This window comes from Castor canadensis, chromosome 4 (assembly GCF_047511655.1).
Source record: "Castor canadensis chromosome 4, mCasCan1.hap1v2, whole genome shotgun sequence".
NCBI classification, from domain to species: domain Eukaryota; kingdom Metazoa; phylum Chordata; class Mammalia; order Rodentia; family Castoridae; genus Castor; species Castor canadensis.
In genome coordinates this window covers 60,955,007-60,979,206 of record NC_133389.1, presented here as the reverse complement: position 1 = coordinate 60,979,206, position 24,200 = coordinate 60,955,007, and the positions used below count along the sequence as shown (strand labels likewise).

Genomic DNA, 24,200 nt, shown 5'->3' with positions numbered 1-24,200 from the left:
GGATCTTGAGATTCTTCACTGCTGTTATCCTCTTTTGCCAAGATAAAGTGAAGTCTCTAAAGAACCTAGTAGAGAGACTTTTCTCAGAGTTGTGCAGAAATACTTTTCTGAATAGTTTGGACCCGGTACTCATCCCAGATGCTCGAAGATAAAAATCAGTCCAGACAAAGAGACTGTACAAAGGCAAATGTTAATAGTGAGTTGAAGAGAATTTTGAAAATTGGGTCTTTGTGTTCTAAAGCTTTATTCACCAAAGAAATTGGGCAACAATTAAAGAGAAAAGAAAAAAAATCCTAGAAAATTACAGGAAAGGCCTTGTAAGCCCTACCAGAGGAAGACACTGGAACAAAATGAATACAGAATTAATGGCCTTCTAAGGGAAACGTGTGAATTTTTTTGGTCAATATGTCCATTTGAAACTTGTCTTAAAACCTATTTCCCAAGTCAGACATAGTGCCGCATGTCTATAATCCCAGAACTCTGGAGGCTGAGGCAGGAGGATTGTGAGACAACAGCAAGACTGTGTCTTAAAAAACAAAACACAACTATTTCCCAACATTTTATTTGAAAATGTTTAGCCAGAAGAGTAGAAAGAATCATACCATGGATACCTAGCCTTCCACCTAGGTTCTGTAACATTGTACTGTTTTCTTCATGTCTGTCTGTCTGTCCATCTCTCTGTTCACCCAGCTTCTTTTCTGTTGCATTTCATAATGAGTTGAAAGCATAAGGAGACACATCACTTCTAAAAATTCCAGCATGGGTCTCAATAGTTATTCTTTTTGTTATTTGAGGTAAAATTCACATCTAACAAAACCCCCAAACCTTAGCTGTTCTCATTCTGTGATATGTTTTTTTATTCACAACTACATGTGCACAGGAAACGCAAACATTTACCAAGATCTAGAAATACTTCAAACTCCAGAAAGTGTCCTGTGTCTCTTGCAGTCTCTACCCCTGCCAGCAGAGTCCCCAGTTTTTCTGATGACATTTTGCTTATCCTAGGATTTCCTGTTACTGAAACTGGAACCATTCTGGGCGTCCTGCTTTGTGACTGACTTCCTTGTCAAGAGATTTACTTTTATGAACTCTTTTGGATTTGCCTATGAGGTGGTTGGTTGGCTCAGCTGATTTGGTGACTTTTTACTTTCAGGCCTATTCCCTGCCATTCTCAATCTGGCCAGCAGTGCTCACATCAGCACCAATGCCACCTGTGGTGAGAGGGGACCTGAGATGTTCTGCAAACTCGTGGAGCACGTGCCTGGCCGACCTGCACGGAACGCACAGTGCCGGGTCTGTGATGGCAACAGTGCGAACCCCAGAGGCAAGTGCACCTCGCCCTGTTCTCAGCAAAACATCTGTTTCTGGGCACTTTTAGTTTTATTTTATCTATTTATTGTTCATTTGCTTATTGCATGCATGCCAGGCACTGAGCCCAAGGTAACCTGTGTGCTATACTCCCAGCCCTACTCCTGGGGATTTATCCTCTGAAATAACTAAAGATGTCTGTCAGGAGGCCATGAGCCCGTGTTCACCTTGACTGCTGTTCATTTGCACTGAATTCAAGAATTTAAAGCCTTAACTGAGAGGAATGCATGTTTTCTTTTTCTTTTAATAGAACGCCACCCAATATCAAATGCGATTGATGGCACCAATAACTGGTGGCAAAGTCCCAGTATTCAAAATGGACGAGAGTATCACTGGGTCACCATCACTCTGGACTTGAGACAGGTAGGTCAAGCCTCATCCTCTGGAGTGACCCATAGTCTTCTAATGACTCTTGGGACACCTGGCTGTTTATATTCCACGCTCACTCTGTTCCACTAGGTGAAGTAAGTGACACACCAAGTAGTCCACGAAGCCATTTCTTATCTCTCCTTCCCCATGTCTTCAAGGGGATGAGTGACGTTGCTTCTGTGTGGTTGATGCTCTTTGCACTTGTGCAGCAGGGTGTGCTCGTAGCTCAGGATGCTATACTAGGCCATGTGCTAGAAGCTTTGGGGAAGAACAGAGATGCCCTGGGGAGTGGACAGGGGTAAAATGCCCAGCCTTACTGCCTTGCTGTTGTCATCATGATAGTTGTCATATAAGGGCTGTCTAAGGCTGGGGACACCAAAGGTGATAGTGCTGACCTCTTGATCATGTCTCACTCCTGCTGTGGATGCTGCCAGGGCTGTTTGCAGCAGGAAAAGCCAGGTAGAACTGCCTCTGACCACTCGTGTCCTCCTAACTGAACTCAAGCCCATAGAGGAGAAATATGACAGGGGCCCTGCTCCCCCAATATTTTGGGTTAAGGAAAAGAAGAGTGTGCGGAAGGAAAGAAAGAGAGAGATGGCACATATTTTGAAACTGTTATCCCAACTTCTGATTGGAGTTCTCAGGAAAGCCATTTCACGAGATGATTACTTGCATTCTTTCAGTTCCTCTTGCATTGGAACTCGTAGACTTCATGGAACACAGATTGGTTGGAAGAGACGGATGAATCAGGTGTGCACTGTAGGATTGAAGTGGGAGTTTTAGCGATTTAGAGGTAAATAATCAGATTACTTTGAATAGGTGATAGTTGTTAATTCTAAGTGGAAAACAGGGTGATGCTGTGGCTATTCATGTGCAAGGAGCTTCCGAGCTCTAAAAATTGTAGTGAATATAGTAGCAAAATTGGAAGCTCATAAGACGTTTTCCAAGCTTAGGTTAACAGGTTTATGGAAGTAAAATAACACTTTTAATAGCTTTCAGCCATAGCATTTGAATTAATATGATATACCTTAATATTTTCAAATCCCTCTAAAAGAAAAAAGAGCCCCCTTAGTTGTCTTGACCTTTGTTTTTCTCTCAAACAAAAAGAGAAAGAATGGTGGTAAGAGTGGTTCATTCATGAAAGGCCCATTTCCTTTCTAATTTTCTGTTCTTTTTCTAAAGGAAGTATACTCCAGCTCATTATTGAGCATGCTATAGTGTGAGTGAATGGGGATAAGTGTCTCCCAGAGGCCCCTGTGTTAGAGGCTTGTTCCCCAGGGTGGTGAAACTTTTAAAAGGTGGGGCCTAATGGAAGGAGTTAGGTCATTGGGGGATGCCCTTGAAGGGATCATGAAAGGTCATGAAGGCTTTGGTCTCAGGTATCTTGTCACAGAGACAGAAAGCTATCACAATGAGCTTGGCTAAATTAAGAACTGGATGTTTTACATACAGACCTCAGACCCATGCTGGAGTGTCTGTCTTGACATTGGTTCTGCTTGACTTCCTCCTGAGGGAATCCCCTTTGCTTTGATTTGGATGCAGCCAGCATGAGAAATTGAAGGGAGCATCTCTGTTAGATCTTTAAGGCATATTTCAAAAACAAGGATGGCTGCATTGTGACAAACCTCTTTGGGTAATTTCCAACATGGGGAGTAAGCTTCTAAAAGAACATAATTGGTACTCAGAATTTCTGTACCTTTTTACACAGTACAAAAATTCCACTGTGCTTGATATGGGCAACCTTTCTCAGGTTTATTTATTTAGTGAACCTTTTAATTATGAGTATTTTTTAATATGTAGAAAGCTTATTCCAGTGAACGTCCATATACCCCACAATTGAGATCCAGGGATTTTTAAGCCTTGTGCCATGTTTAACGTTGCAATCATGAGAACATGTCACCAGCACTTCCATTTGTCTATTCAAATAAAGACATTTGTTCTGAATACCCACTATGCTTTCATCCCCTTAAGAAAACTAACAGTAATTTCCTAATAACTGCTTATCCATCCAGTTTTTCTACTCCTGTCTTCTATAGCTGTTTTCTTTCAAGCCAAGACTCATTTTCATTTCATAGCTATGCTCCTTAACCTCTTCTTATCTCTGAATTGTTTTAAATGAGGTTGAATCTTTGACTAGATCAGGCTGTTTGTTGTGCAGAGCACCCATGTTCTGGTTTTGCTGGATGATCTCAGGTAGTTTTACCTAAGATGTTCCTCAACACCTGTATTTCTTACCAACTGAATACACCTCCGATACCCAATTAATTTCCATTAAATATTTTGGCACAATAGCACTATGGGAGATGGTGGCTTGCTGCTTTTTTCCTGGCCTTAGCAGGCACCCTGGGTCAGGGGATGAGGCAAGGCTTCCTGTCTGGGAGCTGTCTATAGTCTCGTCCCATAATTATCTTCTGTTGCTCCCAAGTCTCTCCTGTTTCTGAGACCTTGCTGATGCTTCAATCTGGAGCATCTGTTGAGATGGGGTCTTGAACTTTTCTGCCTGGGATGGCCTGGAACCACGATCTTCCCAATCTCAGCCTCCTGCCTAGCTAGGATGACAGGAATGGCTTGCTGTCTCCTGCATTGACACCTTTCAGGCAGGGAGCAAATAACCATCAGGTGAACCAATGCTTTTTTTTCTTCTTTTTTTTTTTACTTCTTTTGCTCAAAGCCTGATTAAAATGTAGCAATGAACAAACAAGCCTTTGATTCCTTTGTTTCAGTCCTGTAAAAACAACATCTAAAGCACAGATTTCTAGAGCAGAGTCATTGATAGACCTTAATATTACCAGGAGTTGCAAAACTTGTGCCTATGTTCATGTAACTTAGCAAAGATGCCATCCCTGAGGTTTTATTACAAGTTAGCTTTGATCATGTTGTCACCAATCTTATTCTAAGGACACCGATCTCATTCTTGGTTCTCTAGTTGATGACAGCTGTTAAAATCACAGTGGCTTTAGTTTCTTTGTACAATGTTTGGTTATCTGGAGAATAAATTAAAGATAAAAAGGAATGTCAGAAAGTCTGTAAATGTATGATTTGCAGTAAGGTTTAACTACAGAGTATTTGTTTTAGTAACATTGCAAGAGGAATGATTGCATTTATTTCTTTACTTTTTAGAAATAACCCTGGCTATTCATTTCTTTTCTTGATTTCGTGATCGTTTAGAAGCTACCTTAGTGTTTAGTAATATCTTACATTAAAAAAATCATGAGAGTTAGGTGTGATGGCATATGCCTAGAATCCCAGTACTTGGGAGGCTGATGTACAAGGATCACAGGTTTGAGACCAACCTGGGCTACATAGTAAGACCCTGTCTCAAAAAAGTTTATGAGAATTAAATGTACACGGTATTCTTGTTTTAAGTAAAATAAAGCTGAGTAAAGTGTAACAAATGGAAGAGTGACATTTATACAGTGGCTTGCATTATTAAAATGCTGTTCACGGTCCAGCATGGGGGAGGCTGTTCCTTAGCCTTGACACTGAACTGACTTCATGATTTTTCCTGATGACTTTCCTGATGACTTGGAGTTGAAAGGAAGTCATTCTGAGGCACGTGGACTTTGAATTTCACGATGATCAACATTGTTTTAGGCCTCACTGCTTGCATCAAATGCTACTCCTAGGGTAGCATTATTTCATTAGAAGAATAGAAGTATTTCCAGTTTGAGAAACACCACACTGAAAGTTAATGAACAGATATTGGACATCATTACCCATTAGGGAAGAAAATCAGAACCGTAATGACACACCACTTCATGCCCGCTGGGATGGCTGTTCTGAAAGAAATGGAAAATACCAAGTGTTGGCGAGAGTGAGGAGAGATTGGAGCCCCAGTGTGCCACTGGGGGATGTAAAACGGAGTGGCCACTGCGACAGACAATGGGAGGTGCCTCAGAAATTTCATAAAGAGTGATGGCACCATGATCTGCCTGAGGGAGCGTGAGCCAGCACGCAGTAGGCACACCTGCACACCCATGATTATTGCAGCACCGGTCACCACAGCCAGGCTGTGGAATCAGCCCAGGTGCCATCAACAGATGAATGGATAAAGGAAATTGGGATACATACCCACTGGAGTACTATTGTCACGTAGAAGAGTGGATTACATTGGAAATGACGGATGGAACTAGAGATCAATCATGTTACGTGAAGGAAGCCAGACTCAAAAAGACAAAAATCATGTTTTCCCTCACATACAAAATCTGGATCTAAAAACAAAAGGACGGGAACATAAAATGGGGGATATTTAGAGGGGAAGCAACCGGGAATGGGAGAGTATGAGAGGATAATGTGGCCGAAATACATTGTATGCAAGCTTGAAAAGGACATAAAGACACCCATTTTAAAGATTTGTGGTTGGGGTATAATGGCTCATGACCGTATCCTAACTACTAGGAGATGGAGATGGGGAGGATCAAGGCCAGCACCAGAAGAAAGTTAGTGAAACTGTATCTCCACAAATAAGCCAGGCACTGTAGCTGATGCCTGCAATTCCAGCTATGCAGAAGGTGTAGGTAGGAGGAACATGGTCTGAGGCCTCCCCAGGCAAAAGCATGAGACCTTATCTGAACAATAGCAAGTAAAAAAGAGCAGGGGGCAAAGTGGGAGGGTGCCTGCCTTAGAAGCACAAGGCCCTTAGTTCAAACTCCCAATACTGCCAAAAAATTGTAAGAAAGTTTAAAACTGGGGGACTTGGGGAAGGAGGATAAGAAAGAGTAATAAAAGGAGTAGATATGAACCAAGTTCATTGTATATAAGTGTGGAAATACCACAGTGAAACCCCTCACTTTAAACAATTGAGGTATACTGATAAAAATGATTTTTAAAAAAGAATGACCATATGACCCGGAAATTCCATTCCTAGGTATGTACCCCAAATCTGAAAAAATTCTTGAACACTACTCTTCATAGCAGCATTCTTTTTTTTTTAAATTTTTTTATTATTCATATGTGCATACAATGCTTGGGTCATTTCTCCCCCCTGCCCCCACCCCCTCCCTTACCACCCACTCCGCCCACTCCCTCTCCCCCCCACCCCCTCAATACCCAGCAGAAACTATTTTGCCCTTATCTCTAATTTTGTTGTAGAGAGAGTATAAGCAATAATAGGAAGGAACAAGGGATTTTGCTGGTTGAGATAAGGATAGCTATACAGGGCATTGACTCACATTGATTTCCTGTGCGTGGGTGTTACCTTCTAGGTTAATTCTTTTTGATCTCACCTTTTCTCTAGTTCCTGGTCCCCTTTTCCTATTGGCCTCAGTTGCTTTTAAGGTATCTTCATAGCAGCATTCTTCACGGTAGCCAAATGTGGAACAGCTCAAAGCTGACGCCTACCACAGCATGGCAGACCTTGCAAACAGCATGTCAAGACCCAGAAGGAGAACGTATTACCCCGCTTACACGAAGAGCTTAGAGTAATGTCATGAGATGGGAAGAAGAAAGGTGTTTGCCAGGGGCTGGAGGACCTGGGGACAAGGTTTGAGTTTAATGAGACTTTCAATTTGGGACGATGAAAACTTCTGGAGATGGATGGGGGTGGTCACACAACAGTGTGAATTTTCACTAGTGTCACTGAATTAGCACACAGAATGCTAATGTGGTGATTTTTTTGTTGCATGTATTTTTAGCCCAGTTTAAAAAAATAAAATGAAAATAAGATGCTGTGAAATGTCTGGTGTATTGTGCCAGCCAGGCTCCAGTCAGGACCACAAAGGCCACACCGGTCATATGAGAGACGAATTCAGGATGTAGTATTCAGTCACATGAAGGACAGTTAATGAGGACTGGTTAAGTAGGGTGGGAGAGCAGGTAAAGAGTGGGGTCTCTTGACGACAGAGATGGCCAAGGGGGGACCCTGGGAGAAGGACTCATTCTTGGCACCCAGAGCCTTGGAGGAGCCTACCCTGACCAGTTGCGATGGGGAGGCTTCTGAGGGTCTGGGAAGCTGGAGACAGGAGTCAGCTGCTGCTACAGAAATACAAGGGCTGCTCCTGGCCTAAGGCCCTCAGGAAGGGCTCATGCAGGAGCGACCCCACCTCCTTTTGCAGGTTCCAGCCTCAGCCTCCAGCCTCCCTCCTATAGCTCCAGTCTTCTGCTGCAGAGTCCAGTCCAAGCACTGTCTTCTTGGTAGGTGGTCACTCTCCCCAATGCAGTGACATAACCAGCCCTTGACCTCCTGTGACAGTGCTTTGTTATCACGGCCCTCAGCCAGATCCCGAATATGCTCATGTCAAGATTCTTTAAATTAACTTTGGAAGGAAAATGCAAATTTGAGAATTCTCCCGGTTAATAGATGGCCTGCCTTCTAGTACATTCTCAGACCGGGTGGTCTTAGTGTGATTCTCAGGACACACGTGGAAGACAGTAGTTCTATTTATATATTTCGCTGTGTGGTGGAGATGCATACAGTCGGATATCATGATATACTTTAATGCAACTTAATAAGTAGAGTGATAGCATTAAGGGCTTTTATATGCATGTAGGAAAACAGAAAAATTAAACCCACTAAAAATTGGGGGGAGGGGTAAAAAAAGAATTGAGGGGCTGAATTTGATCAAAGTTCCTTATATGCATGTATGGAATTATCATAATATATTTATATTGTATAATTATATATAGTAATAAAAAGAATGACATAAAGCCAAGTGTGGTGGCACATGCCTGTAATTCCAGCATTTTGGGAGGCTGAGGCAGGAGGATTGAGAGTTCAAAGCCAGTGTGGGCTAAATAGCAAGACTCCATTTCAAATAAATACAACAAAGAATGATACAGAGCACTTAACAAATTCTTCATCCTCAATAAATGTGAGTTTTCTTTCCCTTCTGTTTCTAATCCACAAATTACTTTAGATTCCCCAAGAGCTTCAGGTATCACCAAGGGAAATTTTCCTTAATGCCATCTTTCCCTTTCCCCTCTCCCGCTCTCCCTTCCTCCCAACCAGGTCTCCCTGTTTAGCCCAGGTTAAATTCAAACTTTTGACCATTCTGCCTCAGCCTCCTAAGTGCTGGGATCACAGCACAGGCATGTGACATCACACCCAGCCCCAGACCTTAGCATAATCTAATTAGCGTTAGCTAATAGGATTGATTAAGAAGTGCAACTGTGTCCTTTTTAGCCAATACTCAAAAACTAATTATTTTTTCTGGTTGGGAAAATAATATTGAGATCTTCATAGAAAAATCCAAGGTGCAGAAGTCATGTTTTTCTTTTATCTTTTTTTTTTTTCTACAAAATTGGAGAGCAGGAGTACGGAACAGGTCCTGGGCGGAGGTGGCATTAGTGGGAGGGGGGAGGTGGTAGGGGAAGGGGATAGGAGGGTGAATACGGTGTACACATGTATGCAAATGCAAAAATGATACCTGTTGAAACTGTTCCAGGAATCAGGGAAGGGGGGATAAAGGAGAATGGTGGAGGAGTGAATTCAAGTATGATATATTTGATACATTATAAGAACTTATGTAAATGCTACAGTGTTCCCCACCCAACCCAACAATAAAGGAAAAATAAATAAAGAAAAAGAGTGTAAAGAGGCGGAAAAATTTACAATCCCTTCACTCTGATAATATTTTGTCATCTTTATTTTTAGGGTTTTTTTTGCAGTTTTGGGGTTTGAACTAAGAGTTTCGTGCTTGCTAAGCAGGTGCTCTACCACTTGAGCCGTGCCCCCAGCCCTCCTTTTAGTGTTTGTGACTGCAGTATGATGCATTTACTGATGCCACATTCATTAGATACTGGCATTGATAGCATAGAGAATGCCGTCAGTTATTACATACTTCCTGGACCACACCCTTGTGCTATGCATGCACTTGATCAGGATTGCATCACTGAATCCTCGTCAGCTTAGGAGCCTGGCCCTGTCACCATATCCCCTTTGACAGATAAGGAAACCAAGACTTGGAAGGTTCAGTAAGTTGCCTAAGGGTGGGACTCCTGACAGTCAAGAGCCTGTGCTCTGCACGCTTGGCCCTCCAGCTGAGATAATATCATAGATAGGTTTGAGTCCTCATGTTTTGGCTAACGTTTTAGCATGAGCATTTCTCAATATAACTAAAATTCAGTATTAATAACTATTAAAGCTGCATTAATAGTCTTCTATATGGTTTACCCATCATTTGCATAGTAACTTCCAGGCCTGACATTTTGGTTGTTTTGTGTTTGTGGATAATAACTTGAACTTGCAGTAAAAATGTATTGAAGAAATATAATGAACAGAAATCATTTTCAAGGCTAGCACTGCAAATTTGCGATCAGTTTTCTTTTGACTATCCTTTAAAAAGGAACATTTGCAGCTGGCACCAGTAGCTCACATCTGCAACCCTAGCTACTTGGGAGGCTGAGATTGGGAGGATCAAGGTTCCAGGCCAGCCTGGGCAAAAAAGTTCATAAGACCCCATTTCAGTGGAAAAAAGCTGGGTGCCATGGTGCATGGTTGTATTCTCAGCGATGGTGGGAAGCCTACCATGGGAGGATATCCTTATGGTAGGATGGCCTACCATAGCAGTCCTGGCCAGCAGGGGCAAAAAGCAGGACCCTGTCTCCAAAATAACCAGAACAAAAAGGGCTGGAGATGTGGCTCAACCAGCAGAGCTCTGCCTGGCAAGTATGAAGCCCTGAGTTCAAACCCCAGGGACATGTGCCTGGAATATGTATAGGAATTTGCATGTGTAGGTTATACACATATATGTGTAGGTTTCTTCCTCTCTCTCCAACAGTCCTGGAAGACAGACTGTCTCTTCTTTGTAGGAAGGAAAATGGCAGCACAGAGCCCATGGCTTACTCTCTTGTCCAGGTCACATGGCTGTGTGGGGTAAAGCAAGGATTGGAAACCAACACTTCTAGATCCTTCCTACCCTGTGCAGCCCCAACTCACTGCTAGGACCCTGGTCTCCAGTCACTGGAGTCACAACTCCAGTTGTGTGGGCGGTTGCCAGGAGCTCTTCAGTTTCTTCCTAATGTTGGGGGCTGGGCTCCTGTTCTCTCCCAGCTTGCTCCATTTGCCTCCCAGCAGCTCAGTGGAGATCTCAGGCCTGTAGATGCCAGAGCCCCAGCGTTTCCTTCTTCCTGTGACCCTGACTGATAGAACCGGGTACTGCCTACCCATGTGTTTTTTTAGCTGAGAAGCAGTAAAATAAATCAATGTTTTGTAACCTAGGCAAAAATTTTACTAAGATGATCAGATTTATGAGTAAAAATCCTTCAGAAGATAACATCTGTTTCTCAAAAAAGGACATGTTTCCTGTGGCGCTGACAATCAGGCTGGCAATTGGAGTTGCACTCTTTTTTTCTGTGTGGCTTTAATTAGGAAGTGGCTCTTTGTTGAGGGAACACAATCACAGATGGGCATTGTTGTATGCAAACCTTCAGACAAGATCTAGTTGTTTCCTGGATTTTGTAAAAACCTCACTAATTCAGATGTCTGGTTGGGTTCCCCCCGAAAAAAATTTCTGAAAAATTAACCGGAACTAGTTGAGATTTGCTATTGCGTTATCCAGGTATGCAGGGTTTGCCTAGCACATTGACAAGGTCAAGAAAACAGGCAAATTGCACATTCCTAAGACATTGTTAAAGGCTTTTAAGACAAGAATTGAATTGAGTTCCTTATTTAAATGAGTCTGGCCCTTCATTAAAAAAAGTTATGTGAGACCCTTCCTGGAGACTCTCTGATAGAAATCACCAGTCCTGTGCACTCATATTTTGTTAATATGATCCTATTTTCATTTTCTCCTACTTCATATTGGTCTCCACCAATTTTGGATATTAAGTTTTTTCTGGAATTTGCTTGGCAAAAATATGGATGAGAAAGAAGTGTTTGGTTCTTCATTATGATTTGGAAGTAAGCCATACTCAATTCCTGACCGTCAGCATTGCCTTTCTTCTTCCTCATGTTCCCTGTGAAATTGCTGTTCTTGGAAATATGTTGTGTGTTTTCACATTTTTACTGTCTCATTTTTTTTTCATACGCAGCTTCTCTTCTGGTTACCTGTTGTTGTGTAAGAAATCACTGATAAACTCTGGCTTAAAGCAGCAACATTCATTTTATACCTGTTCTTGCTTCTGTGGATCAAGACTTCAAGATGGGCTTAGCTGAGTGTGTCTGAGGCTTCAGATCCTGGGGCTGAAGGAGGAGAAACAGGGAGAAGGGCACTGGGGCCACCGGGGAGGGAGCCTTGGGGCACCTGGGAGGCAGTCCCAGGGACATCTGTCTTCTGGGTCTCAGAGCATCTCTGTGCTCTCTTCACATGGGCGGGTAGGGCTAACTCACAGCATGGCCTCTAGGCAGCTTGCTCCCAGGACACTTCAGAGCTTCAGTGCAAGTGTTCCACAGAAAGTTTTTCCCTTTTAGACCTGGTCTCCACTGTCACACGATGTAATTCCTCTGTGTTCAGCGGATCCTCCAAGTCACTAAGATGGGCAAGAGATTCAGGAGGGGAGAGAGGGAGGAGAAGTGGAGGATCTGAGACCTGTATGAAAACTAAGATGGCCTGGCTGCTGAAGGTGGGGCTCTCTCTGGGGGGGGTGACTGCTGAAGGGGGGGCTCTCTCTGGGAGGGGGTCCAAGCTATGCAGACTTGCCTGTCTTTTCTTTCAGGGTCCCTTATCTTCAAGTAAAGTGAGGAGTACTATTCAAATGGGGACCTAAATATTCTACTTTCATCTCGTCAAGGTTAACAGCAAGTGAGCTGTTTAAATGAGCACAATCAGGGCCAGGCTTCAAGAATTACATGAAGTTTCATCTCTTGACAAGATTTATTTGCAAACTGTCTTATTTGTGTATTGGCGGTGGTGGTTTGCCAAACAGTCAGGGATACCATATTGCCTTTTGGCGGAGTTCACCAAACCTTCTTTTCCCTTTTTGGTTTTGACGGACAGGACCTGGCCATTCTGTTTGTCTCAATGTCTCCTGCTCTGGCTAGGACCTGGGGAGGATTCTGGGAAAAGAGTGGGGATCATCCAGTAAGATTCTGTCACAATGTGCTTTTCATATCCCCAACTATTTTGGCATCAAAATAAAGCCTCTTGTATATTTATGGAAAGAAAGGGAAATCCGTTCTGAAATTATTATTTCTTCCTGTTATATTGAGGCTGGAAAAAAAGAGACAAGTTTAATTTCTGAAGAAATTTTTTTTGAGACACATCAGAGCAGTGTGGAATTCATTCTAATTCATTTTTTTTTTAAATCTTTTTATGTGTAGACTTCTACTCAGACCATAACATTTCCATCTTTAAAAAGAAAACTGTAACAAATTAAAAAAAAAACCAACAGTGTGGTTTAGGAATACCCTGTGTCAAAAGATCTCAAGGGGTTTAAATTGACCTTCATATAGAAATTTTAAAATTCTGATGTAGAAGTAACAGTATCAGAAAAAACTTGAAATGTAGAAAAATAAAGACAAAAGTTACTAAAAGAAAAACCTGTGATTCTGACAACCAGGAATTACTTTTGCTCCATTCTCTTACATTAGAGAATTCTCTATATATTTAGCAAGTCATGGACTCTGTTTGTTGGAGGCTGGGATCTCAGGATTTATAATGCACAAGGCAAGGCGGTGGTTCCTTATCACCTGTAACCACCAAGGCAGTGTCACCTCTAAGGTTAGTTTAAGGCAGACATGGGCCCTCAGGGGCTTTTGGTCTAGCTGGCAATAGGCAACTAGGCAGACAGCTTCTGCTGTGTGGGGACTGAGGATGTGTGGAAAGCCCCCAGGAAGGCCACTTGGGGTTCAGGGAGCAACCCACCGAGGGCCTGCTGAAGGAGGGAGGACGCTTGGGTCAGGAAAGGCCTACAGAAGAGAAAGCCTGACGTGTGTGGAACTCAAATAGTATGTTCCGTCTTACGATAGGGCTTTTTTTTATTTTCTCCCACATCCTGAGATAGACAGTCATCCCTTGATATCCATAGGCTATCGATTCCATGACAGACACTTCAGTCCACAGATTCCCAGTGCCTTTACATGAACAGTGTGCTATTGTTTGTAAGCTGCAATCCTCTCATCTACTTCAGATCACCTCTAGATTAAACACAGCACCTAACCCAATGTCTATGCTGTGTACATGGTCGTCGAGGGCATAATGCCAAGAAAAGCCTCCGTATGATCCAAAAAGACCCAGCCATTATAGGGCTAACTACAGAATGCGTGAGCAAGACGCAGGAGAACCGATGCTCAACAGTCAGTGCTGGAGAGATGGAGGACCTGGGACTTGGTGGTGGTGGTGACTCGGTAGCCTGTGCATCACCATTGAGATGGATGCAGCACAGTGCTAGGCTCAGGTGTGAACACCACCTGTACCATTGGATGAATTTTGGTAAATATACATGTGTAAGCCACTCTCTAATCAAACTTCAGAATATTTCTATCACCCCAGATGTCCCCCTGCCGCCCCCCTCCCTCCCAATGGCCAGACCAGCCACTGCTGGAAAATTTTCATGTTAGATGATATTGCCTGTTATCTAACTTCCTAGAAATGGAATCATGCAAGTGTCCCTGTCTGTGTCTGACTTCTTTCTCTGAGTATTGACTGTCCATGAGATTGAGCTGGCATTTGTGGGTTACTGGTTTGGTCTCTTTCTTTCTGAGTAGCCCTTCACTTAGGAGTATACTGAAACTTGTTTATCCTTTCTCTTGCTGGGTGGTTTCCAGCTTTTGTCTATTGTGAAGAAGTTGCTGTGAACACTCATAAAAGTCTGTTGCTGGGTGTATGTTTTTGTTTCTTTAAGAGGGGACTTATCCAAAGGGTATGTGTATTTAACTTTATAAGACATTGACAAACCCATCTGGAAAGTTCTTCCCGTCAGAAAGCAGCCTGGTCCTGGGGCCCTTCAGTCAGGAATCACTGTACCTGCAAGTGCAGTGTTTGAAGGTATTCTTCTTAACTTTTCCATTCCCTAGTTAGTATCTGCAGGAGGGCAAAGCAGTACTGGTTTAATCTTCATGGCCAGCAGATAAATTTCTGAAAGAATTTTTTTCTGAAATAGTTTTTAATGATTGAACAATATTTCATTATCTGGGTACACAATAATTTATTTAACTTACTTCCAATGTTGGACAGCTTGGGGCCATTATAAATCATGCTACAACAAATATTTGAATATTTTTGTGTCTGCCATGGTGGTTTTTTCCCTTGCTGTGATCCTAGGGGGTGGGCTTTGAACAGGGCCTTCCAGTTGCTAGGCAGGTGCTCTACCACTTGAGTCATGCCCCCAGCCCTTTTTGCTTTGGTTATCTTTGAGATAAGGTCTTGTTTATCCAGGCCAGCCTGACCTCAGTCCTCCTGTTTGTGCTTTCTGCCATAGCTGGGACAACAGATGTGCACCACAATGACCAGCTGTTGGTTGACATGGGTTCTCAATTTTTTTTGCTGGGGATGATCTCAAACCAAGATCCTCCTCCCAAGTAGCTAGGATTATAGGATTGAGCCCAACCACATGAGTTTTAGTGTAAATTCTAAGAAATAGGATTACTGAGTTAAACATTTAAAACATTTTTCAATGATCTTATGGCTTTATTTTTTTCCAAAATATTGTTCAGTGTATTTGCTCACTGAACAGTGACTCAAAGCGTGTCTCACAATTTCTTGGCATCATGGAGATTAGAATTTTTTCTTTTGTTCTCTGCTAATTGAATAGCAGACAGTTAATTTTGAGCTATTACATCGTCTGAATCCTCTGGACATTCCTTTGGGAGCACTGGGTTGACTTTGGATGCTTCTCCACTTTGGTCTGTCTGTTCATTATCTTCACGTGTGTAAATTGTGTCATGATTACTGCTTTCTTACAAGATGACAACACTTTTAGAGGTTGAATATCAGTGTCAGAGACTGGATAGGATTTCCAAAAGGGAGAAATGGAATTAACTCTGTGTCATCATTTTGAGAAGCACCAGTTACCAAATAAGTGCAGAACTTGGGGAGAGGGGTTCAAATCTGGTCCCTTGCCTCTGTGTGGCACATTGGGGACGTGCTGCCCGTCATTTCAGCTTCCGCTGGCGGCATGAAAGTCACATTCACAGCTCTTTGTGAATAATGCAAAAGAAGTAGAGAAGATACCTTTTGCATTTATCATTTCAAGGCTGACTCAGGGAAAAACACCAAGTGGAGGTCTATAATTCCTTGGATTGTAGGAAATCATTAATCACCTGTCATTTACTACTTTTTGGAGGACTTCACGAGTCACAGTGGAAGTCTAACTCTGTGCTACTTTTGGTTAACTGATAAAACTGCCAACATGATAACAGAGGCACAAGGTCGCTGGTGAATGGGACAGCTGCCTGTTGATGCCAGGGCATCTCCTCAGACCTGTAGTCCCTTTGAAATCTGTACACAGAGGCTGTCGTGTGCCATGAAATGACATTTCAACCAAGCACGCATTTTGGTCCCATTTGTTCCTATTACCCAGTATTTCTACTCTAACTTTTCTATCACAGTTTTGTTTGAAGCACAAATTCCTATACCATTGCGTTTGAGCTGCCTGCAGTGTTCAGTATTCAGTCCAATAACATGCTGACACACAAGTCACCTACAAGCACGAGGCTAGACCATATGGCCTAGGTGTGCGGAGGGCTACACCACATAGGTGTGCATAAGTATTCTGTGATGTTCATGCAGTGACAGAATTGCCTAATGACGCATTCTCAGGACATGTCCCCAATGTTAAGCGATGCGTCACTGACTAGCTGTAGCCTCCCCTTCATCTTGAATAAGGTACAGCGGAAATGGAGCCTGGGAAACTTGTGAGATCAAATTAAAACCTGCAGATAATTAGCTGGGTGGCACAGCTGTATAAACCAAGAGATCCTGAGAAACTTGGTGAGGCTTTAAAACCCCTGTAGCTTATAAAATCCCCAACAGGGTATCTTAAGTATTCTTATCAGTTGATAATTATAAGAATCTGTGTATAATAATTTTGTTTGTTCTTTAAAATTTAATAGACTTTATTTTTTAGAGACGTTTGTAGGAAAATCGGGTGGAAAATAGGAAAAGTTCCTTCCCATATGTATCTTCCCTCTATCATAGCTTTTGGGTCAAATTTAGACTATTTTTAATCATCCTGTTAGAAGTAAATCATCACAGACTGATCTTGTGCAGTTTCGAGAGTTTCTAAACTCTTTCCCCAATGTATTTAGAAGGTAATCATGAAAACTATTAGTCCTATAATTTAAAAATTGTTTTCCCTTCTAGTTAGAGATGCATGGAATCAAGATATTTACCTTTGTTTTCCATGTGATAGTACAAAAAAGCAAGTTAAATAAGCACTTAGTAGGTCTTCATCAAGATGGCTGACTTTTGGCACCATCTGGCCTTACTATCGCATGGCCCTATCAGCTTCTGACTTAGGAAATGGCACCAGGAGGCAAGCACTGTGTCTGAGCTGTGGGGCTTCAACCAGATCTTCTCTGGGACTTCCTTCCGCCCACTTACAGACTCTAGCAGTTTGGGGCTCTGAGTGTGTATTTTGTGACGTGTCATCAGGCCTTGCCAGAACTTACTAAGAGCGCTACAGAAATAGGGTCATGGGAAAGATAAGATTGCAAGCATCCCCCTGAGCTGTTTGCTTGATCTCCAAGCTCGCTGGCTTCTCTAGAGTTGGCCCCTGCTTGGAATCCAGCATTCCTACTTATTTTCAATGTAGGCGTATGTCAGTTTTCCACGAAAAGTTGAGTCTTCTTATCATTCACTTTTCTCTCCCTATTTGTTTTTATTAGTTGTTCTTATAAAAGAAACATAATGTAAGATTTTTAACCATTTCAATGTATTACAACCATCACTACCTCAGTACCATCTATCCCCAAAACTCTTTCATCTTCCCACACTGAAACTTTGTAATTACTAAACACCAACTCCACATTTCCTGGAAACAGCTGTCTACTGTCTATGAATTTGACCACTCTATATAGTGGAATGATATTCATTTGTCCTTCTGTGTCTGGCTTATTTTACAGTGCCTTCAATGTTTGCCCATGTTATAGCATGTATCAAAAATTCATTGTTTTTAAGGATGAATAACATCCTACTGTGTAGTATATCCCAATTTTTGTTTAGCTGGTCATTCATTGATGGATATTTGGGTTGTTTCCGATTTTTGTGTAGAGTGAATAACACTGCTAAAAACACTGGTGTATAAATAACCGAATCCCTGCTTTTGCTTCATTTGGGTATATGCCCATAAGTAGAACTGATGGGCCATACAGTAGTTCTGTGTTTACAGAACTTTTCTATTCCCACCACATATTTTTTTAATAATCAAAAACTTTCCTGCATATTATGTACCTTTGAGTATTATTTCTTAATAAGCTTTAAATGTAATGACTTATCAGTTCAACATCTGGCAAATAGTAGATACTCAATGAAGTCGAATGTTTCAGAAGAAAAAGGAGAGTCTTTGAAGAGTATATGGACCAAGGGTCCACATCTAGAGTGAAGTCTGCTGCATGAAAGGGCGCTTTCTGATCCCTCCAGTGCAAAAACTGTAAATGATTCAGCCAATGGCCAAAGGAAAGAAAACCTGTCGTTGTTTCTGGGAGTCGTAAATGTATAACCGATGGGTTAATGTTTCATGGTGTTGGTTCAGTACAGATTTTCTCAGCTTCTCTAGATGTGTCCCCTGTTGGATTTTTGAGGCTTAATGATTAAGGACCCCTTTTGCTTTCACTAGGTGTGATGCTAGTGTTTCCTCGTGATGAGGGGTGAGAAGAAATGTGAGGCCATAAGCTCACATGTGGACTGGGAGATGGAGGGAAAAGATGTTGAGTTTCCAACCCAAAATCCTCTGCAACCAAGAATAAAAGGGGGCCTTGTCAGGGAAGCCCCCTCCTGATACAAGGGAGACCACTGGGCAGAAGGGGAGCAATGCCAATTTGAAGCCGTGTTGGCCAGTTTGTTTTTCTTTCCCACTCACATTTTGACCTTTCAGAAAAGTCTTTAGGACTTGCTTGCTAGTATCTCTACTCTGGTACCCTTGGTGTGTCCCTCCCTGTCCTTCCATTACCTAGACATCTCTACAAGGCTTACCGTACTCTCTTCATACTTGCTGTGGAGAAACCTTGTCTGACCACTGCACCTTCTGTAGTCTGGACTGGCCTCCCTGTCAACCCAGCCCCTGTCTTTCTCCCCAGTGACTAGGGCAACCCCGTCTTTCTCTTAGAGTGCTCAGTCCACACAGACCACAGACCCTGCCCCATTTCACTGCTGTGTTTGCAGCACCTGTAGCAAAGCAGGTGTTTAATCAGTGTTTGTTGGATGAGGGTTAAATAAAAAAGTTGTTAAGGGACATCCCTTGTTTCCAGTTGGCTCTAATTTGGATCTGGGTTATCCCCTAAAGTCCCCTGTACTAAGGGCTTAGTTACCAGCCTGTGGTGCTATTGGGAGGTGGTGGGACCTTTAGGAGACAGAGCCTAGTGGAAGGAAGTTAGGACATTGGGGTGTGGCCTTGAAGGAGACATTAGAAGCCTTGGACCTTTCCTGTTTCTCTTTTATTCCTGGGCACCATGACGTGAACAGGCCTCCTCCACCAGGCACTCCTGCCATAAGGTGTCACCATAGAGCCAGGTGACCATGAACTGAGATTTCTAAAACTGTAAGCCAAAGTAAACCTTTTCTCTTTTAAAGTCGATTTGTCTCAGGTACTTGCTGCATTGGAAAGTTGATTAGTTCATAGCCTCATGTGTTCACGTGGGGTCCTTCTCATCTCCTCACAGAGGAGCAAGTCATTTTCCTGGCTGGGGAGAGGGGACCCTGCCAGCCAGGGCTCATGTGTGCCCTCCTTTCTCTGGGCAGGTTGCTTTCTGAGTGCACAGGTCCCTGAAACTCAGGGCAGAGATCAGCTTATGCCCCAGTGGCACCGAAGAAAGTGTGCCAGCCAGCCTTGTCTACATCCGGTTGTGTCATTACCTCTGATTTTTTTCTGAAACACTGGCTTTTCTTTCTTTCTTTTTTTTTTTTTATGTCTGTAGTCAGCAGGGGAAGAAAGAGACACTATAATTTTACCTCTTTCACCATGAATTTGGTAACATGTCTAATAGGGTTTTTGAGGTAATTCTGACCCATTTTCCACAAATTTAGCGAAATCATGCAGAACACTTTGTGAAATTGGTCAGTATATATGAAGAAACACATTGAGATTAGGAATGGGGTGCAACTTTTTAGATAAAGTGACTCAACATTTTTGTTTGGAAATAACACAAGTAGTGTTAGTTTACATGGAAAGAGTGGTGCCTAGACCACAGGACAGTTTCTTGGGCTCCTTCTGAAACAGCTTTTGCAGGTGATGGAAAACAGAACCACTCTGACAGGTGTCTTAAAAATTCCTTTCCCGTCTTTGGATTACTGATTAAAGGGTGATGTCTGCTTTTGAAATGGGCTTCTATCTCTATGCTGTCTTCTTGGTAATCACCTTTGGCTTTTCCTCAATGTCTGCTCAACTACTCAGCTCAGATCAAAAGTGAACCTTCCTTGATGTTCTGAGGCTCAAATTTTAAGGAAAGAAACCTTGATCTGAGTTTATCTATCACTACTGGCAGCCAGTTCCTCCTCTTCCCCAAGGAAAAGAAAAAACAAAAAGAAGACAGGAAGGGGGAGAAGTTACTGGACTTTGACGTTTGCTTTGCATGTTTAGTGTCAGCACCAAATTTAAAGAAGACAAATCCTGTATTCCAACATTCTCTTCTCATTCATGAGGCTTTAAAATTTTTTTTTTCTGGTGCTGGTGGGGATCAAACCCATGGCCTCACACATGGTAAGAAGTGCTCTTACCACTGAGCTGAGCTTCAGCCTGAGCCCCAAAGTTATTTGTTTTGTCTTTAATTGTGTGTATTGGTCTTAAATGAACAGACAACAATAAAACAGTCAACTAAAAATTTAAGCTAAGTGCCCATAAGAGATTTTTCTGAAATGTGTACTGTGCATGTCCTTCCCCAGCAAACTTGTCAGCTTCTTCATTCACCAATCAGTCTACTAGGTGTTTTAATGATGGATACTCTATAAAACCAGAAGTGATTCATATTTGCTTTGTCGATGAGCCTCCTATTAAATAATTGCTTCTTTATTCTTGAGTAATAAATATTAATTCTAATAGTTGTTTGAAATTGTAAAGCACTGCTTTTGTAGAGGTCATCAAGCAATATTATTTATCAAATACACTTAACTATCGTTACACTAAACTCATCATCTGTGAGAAGTTCATTTCCCTCATGTAAGAGCAGAAACACTCCCGCTTTCCCTGTTTGGTCACCACCTTGGTGGCAGGTGGGTTCTTCCAGGGAGAATTTCCAGGAGGGACTCATGCCTGCCATCAGTCCCTGCATTTCTATGAGATAAGGAAACTATACCTCTTCCTGCACGTGGGAAGCTGACCTTGGAAAATTAGGCTATCTGTATTTCCATTTCAGACATCTGTGTCTGACACAGATGTCTGAAACGGATTTACTGTGTTTAAGATTGAGGCTCACATGAAAATTCCTGTCTGGATTCCTTTGTAGAAAGTGGTGTTTGATGTGTGCCTATGTTATTTATGTGGCACTGTTACGTGCATTCCAGTGATCATTAACGAAGGCTACTGGGTGGAAACCCGGTGAAGAAAGTGGATTTAAAAATGGCTGCATCAGCTGCAGGTTTGGCAAAACTGTCACTCCTCCGAGTCTGGCAAAAATCCCTGCATCAACTATTTGTGCTCATCCAACCTTATGTGGAGAGAAAAGGCAGTTTAGTCAGCTAGGCCAAAAAAGGGAAACAGAGATGCCATGGATTTCATTTGGACCAAGGTTTAAAATTATATGTACTAGCAGAGACTCCCTCACTTTTGCTACCTCATGTGTAAAACCTGCTTGTCAAACAGGGTGATTGGGCTTGTATCGGTCAGCTCAGCTGCTGTAACAAAGAGCACAGACTGTGCAGCTTAAACCAGAAAAATTTACTTCTCATACTTCAGAGACTGGAAGTGCAACATGAAGGTGTGGGTAGGTGTTGTTTTTTCCCTGAGGCCTGTCTCCTTGGCTTCCAGATGGCTTTCTTCTCCCTGTGTCTCCACACTGTACGTCTGTGCCTTATGTTCTTATAAGGACTAGTCATGTTGACTAGGTCTCATTTCACTTCATTTTTCTTCTCAATAGCATATATTAATTGTACAAAATAGTAGGTTTCATCATTTGTTTTTACTTGAATCATTCTTTAAAAGGCCTCATCTCCAAATATAGTCATTTTCAGAGACACTGGGGATTGGACTTAAACATAGGAAACTGGAGAGGACAGACATAATTGAGCCATAAAGCTTAAATTGAAGACAGGTTGTATTTAGATCTTTCATAGTATCCTTTCCCTCTTTGTCAGACTTCAGTTCCTTTTTAATTTGTTTCCTAGCCCCCAGTGTGGGGACCTTGAGGACCAGGGAGAGATTATGAGAACAGTAGCCACCTTCTTAACAAAAGACTTTGATCTAGGTAAGTGTCAACCAGCTTCTCCTTGGAGGCCTCCTCTTGAACCTCTCCCTCGATGTCTGTCCTTCCATTTGACTCTCAGTATAAAAGCTGCAAGGGTTTGACAAGGCACTAGAATGTGACACTGAGACAGTTGCTGCTGGTGGAAGTGAGAGGTTACAGAAACTGGGTTGATAAGTCGTGTTTCTGTCTCCCTTTCCCTTATGATCTGTAGAAGTAGCATGGCGTAATGGTGATGAGTGCCTGGCTCAAGCCATGTTGTGCTTGTGAGATCCTCAGAAGGTTACTTAACCTTTTTGTGCCTCAGTTTCCTCATTTGTAAAGTGTGGGGAAATGGTATGTCATAAGAAATCCATAATTGTGAGGATTCTGAGTTACTAATTCTAATGAAACATTTAGCCTTGTATGGGGCACAGTAAGTGCCCTGTAATTAGCAATTATTAGTATTTATTACACTAGTACTTTTTTGTGGTACTGGGGCTTGAACTCAGGGCCTTCACCTTGAGCCACTTCACCAGCCCTATTTTTGTGAAGTGTTTTTGGAGATAGGGTCTTGTGGACTATTTGCCCAGATTAACTTTGAATCAAGATCCTCCCTATCTCTGCCTCCTGAGTAGCTAGGATTATGGGTTTGAGTGACCAGCTCCTGGCAAACTAGTACTTATTAATTGTCTTTCTTGCACATTCTCCACCCTCTCCCACCCCTCATCCTGAACTGTCATGACAAACCGCAGAAGTAAGTGTAACAACCACCAGCCACTGTGGTATTTTTAGATAAGAACCCAGTTCCAAGAGAACATAGGAGTCTTTTTGTTGTTATTACCAAAAGAAAGTTCTGGGGTGAGGGTGGGTGTAGAGTACACTGAGCACAGTGAGTGGCCGCAGACAATGAGGAGAGAGCACCAGGTTTCTGATTGGGACCTGCAACTCGGTAGTTTGTGCTTTGACGTCTCTTTACATCAGTTTCCAAATCGGTAAAATGGGCAGAAAATTGTATTGGGACTGCCTGGGATTGAGTAACATGCACTCGATGAGGCTGTTGGCACTTTACATTTCCAGAAGTGAAACTGGATGACAGATGGCAAATGCTTCCTATCTTAGAGGTCTGTGTCCCTGTCCAGTGGGCTGCCCGTTTGCCTTGCGTCTGCTTGGCACTTCCATTTTGTAACATGTAGTTTCACAAATGCAGTGGAGTGTGAGGTAATGACAGCTTGTTAAATGATGACAGTTTTCAGGAAACCAGAATGTGGAAGCCAAACATGAAAGTGTGTAATATTTCAGTATTTGAAGCCAGTTACGTGAAAATGGAATTCCACATCCTTTCTGTAGCACCAGACTGTAGAATTTATTGGAGACTTTAAATCAGTGTAAAACCAGGTCCTTTAACAGGGGAGTGGTCAGAAGACAGAAGGGCCAACTTAGGAGCCAGTGAATCTGCTGTCCCTGGAAGGGACCTCTTCAGATTGGCCTCTTTTCAGTTAGTCCTCCAGCTCTGTTTGTGGCTTAACAATTCTTTTTTATTATTGAGTAGTGTTTCATTGTCTGGGTACAAAATACTTTGTGTCTCCATCCACCTATTGAGGGACTTTTGGGTGCTTCCACGTGTGAGACATTATGAACAAAGCGTCTGTCAACATCCACGTGCAAATTTTCTGTTAGGTAAATACCGAGAAGCACGATTGCTGGATCATCTAGGGAGTGTGTTTAGTTTTATAAAAAACTGACAAACCCCATTCGAAAGCAGCCACCCCATTGGGCATTCCCACTGCAATGAATGACTCTTCTCTTTACATCCTTGCCAGCATTTGGTGTTATTAGTGTTTTAGATTTTAGCTCTTCTTTTTTTTTTTTTTTTTTTTGTGGTGGTATTGGGGTTTGAACTCAGGGTCTCATGCTTGCTAGGCAGGTGCTTTACCACTTGAGCCACTTCACCAGCCCTGACTTCTTGATTTTTAGCCCTTCTATTAGGCACGTGAGTGACCGACTTTTCTCATATTCAGATGTGTGATCTCCAAACCACTATGAGAAATACATC

At 42.4% G+C, this 24,200-nt stretch overlaps 1 protein-coding gene across 1 annotated transcript in view; it reads left to right on the top strand.

Moving 5' to 3' along the window:
• The window catches only part of Lama1 (laminin subunit alpha 1), a 178,735-nt gene that overhangs the window by 58,157 nt on the left and 96,378 nt on the right, over nt 1-24,200 (top strand). Inside the window, exons 2-3 of the mRNA XM_074070313.1 lie at nt 1,154-1,324; nt 1,619-1,731. Coding sequence (XP_073926414.1) covers nt 1,154-1,324; nt 1,619-1,731 — 284 coding nt within the window. The remainder of the gene's footprint in view (nt 1-1,153; nt 1,325-1,618; nt 1,732-24,200) is intronic.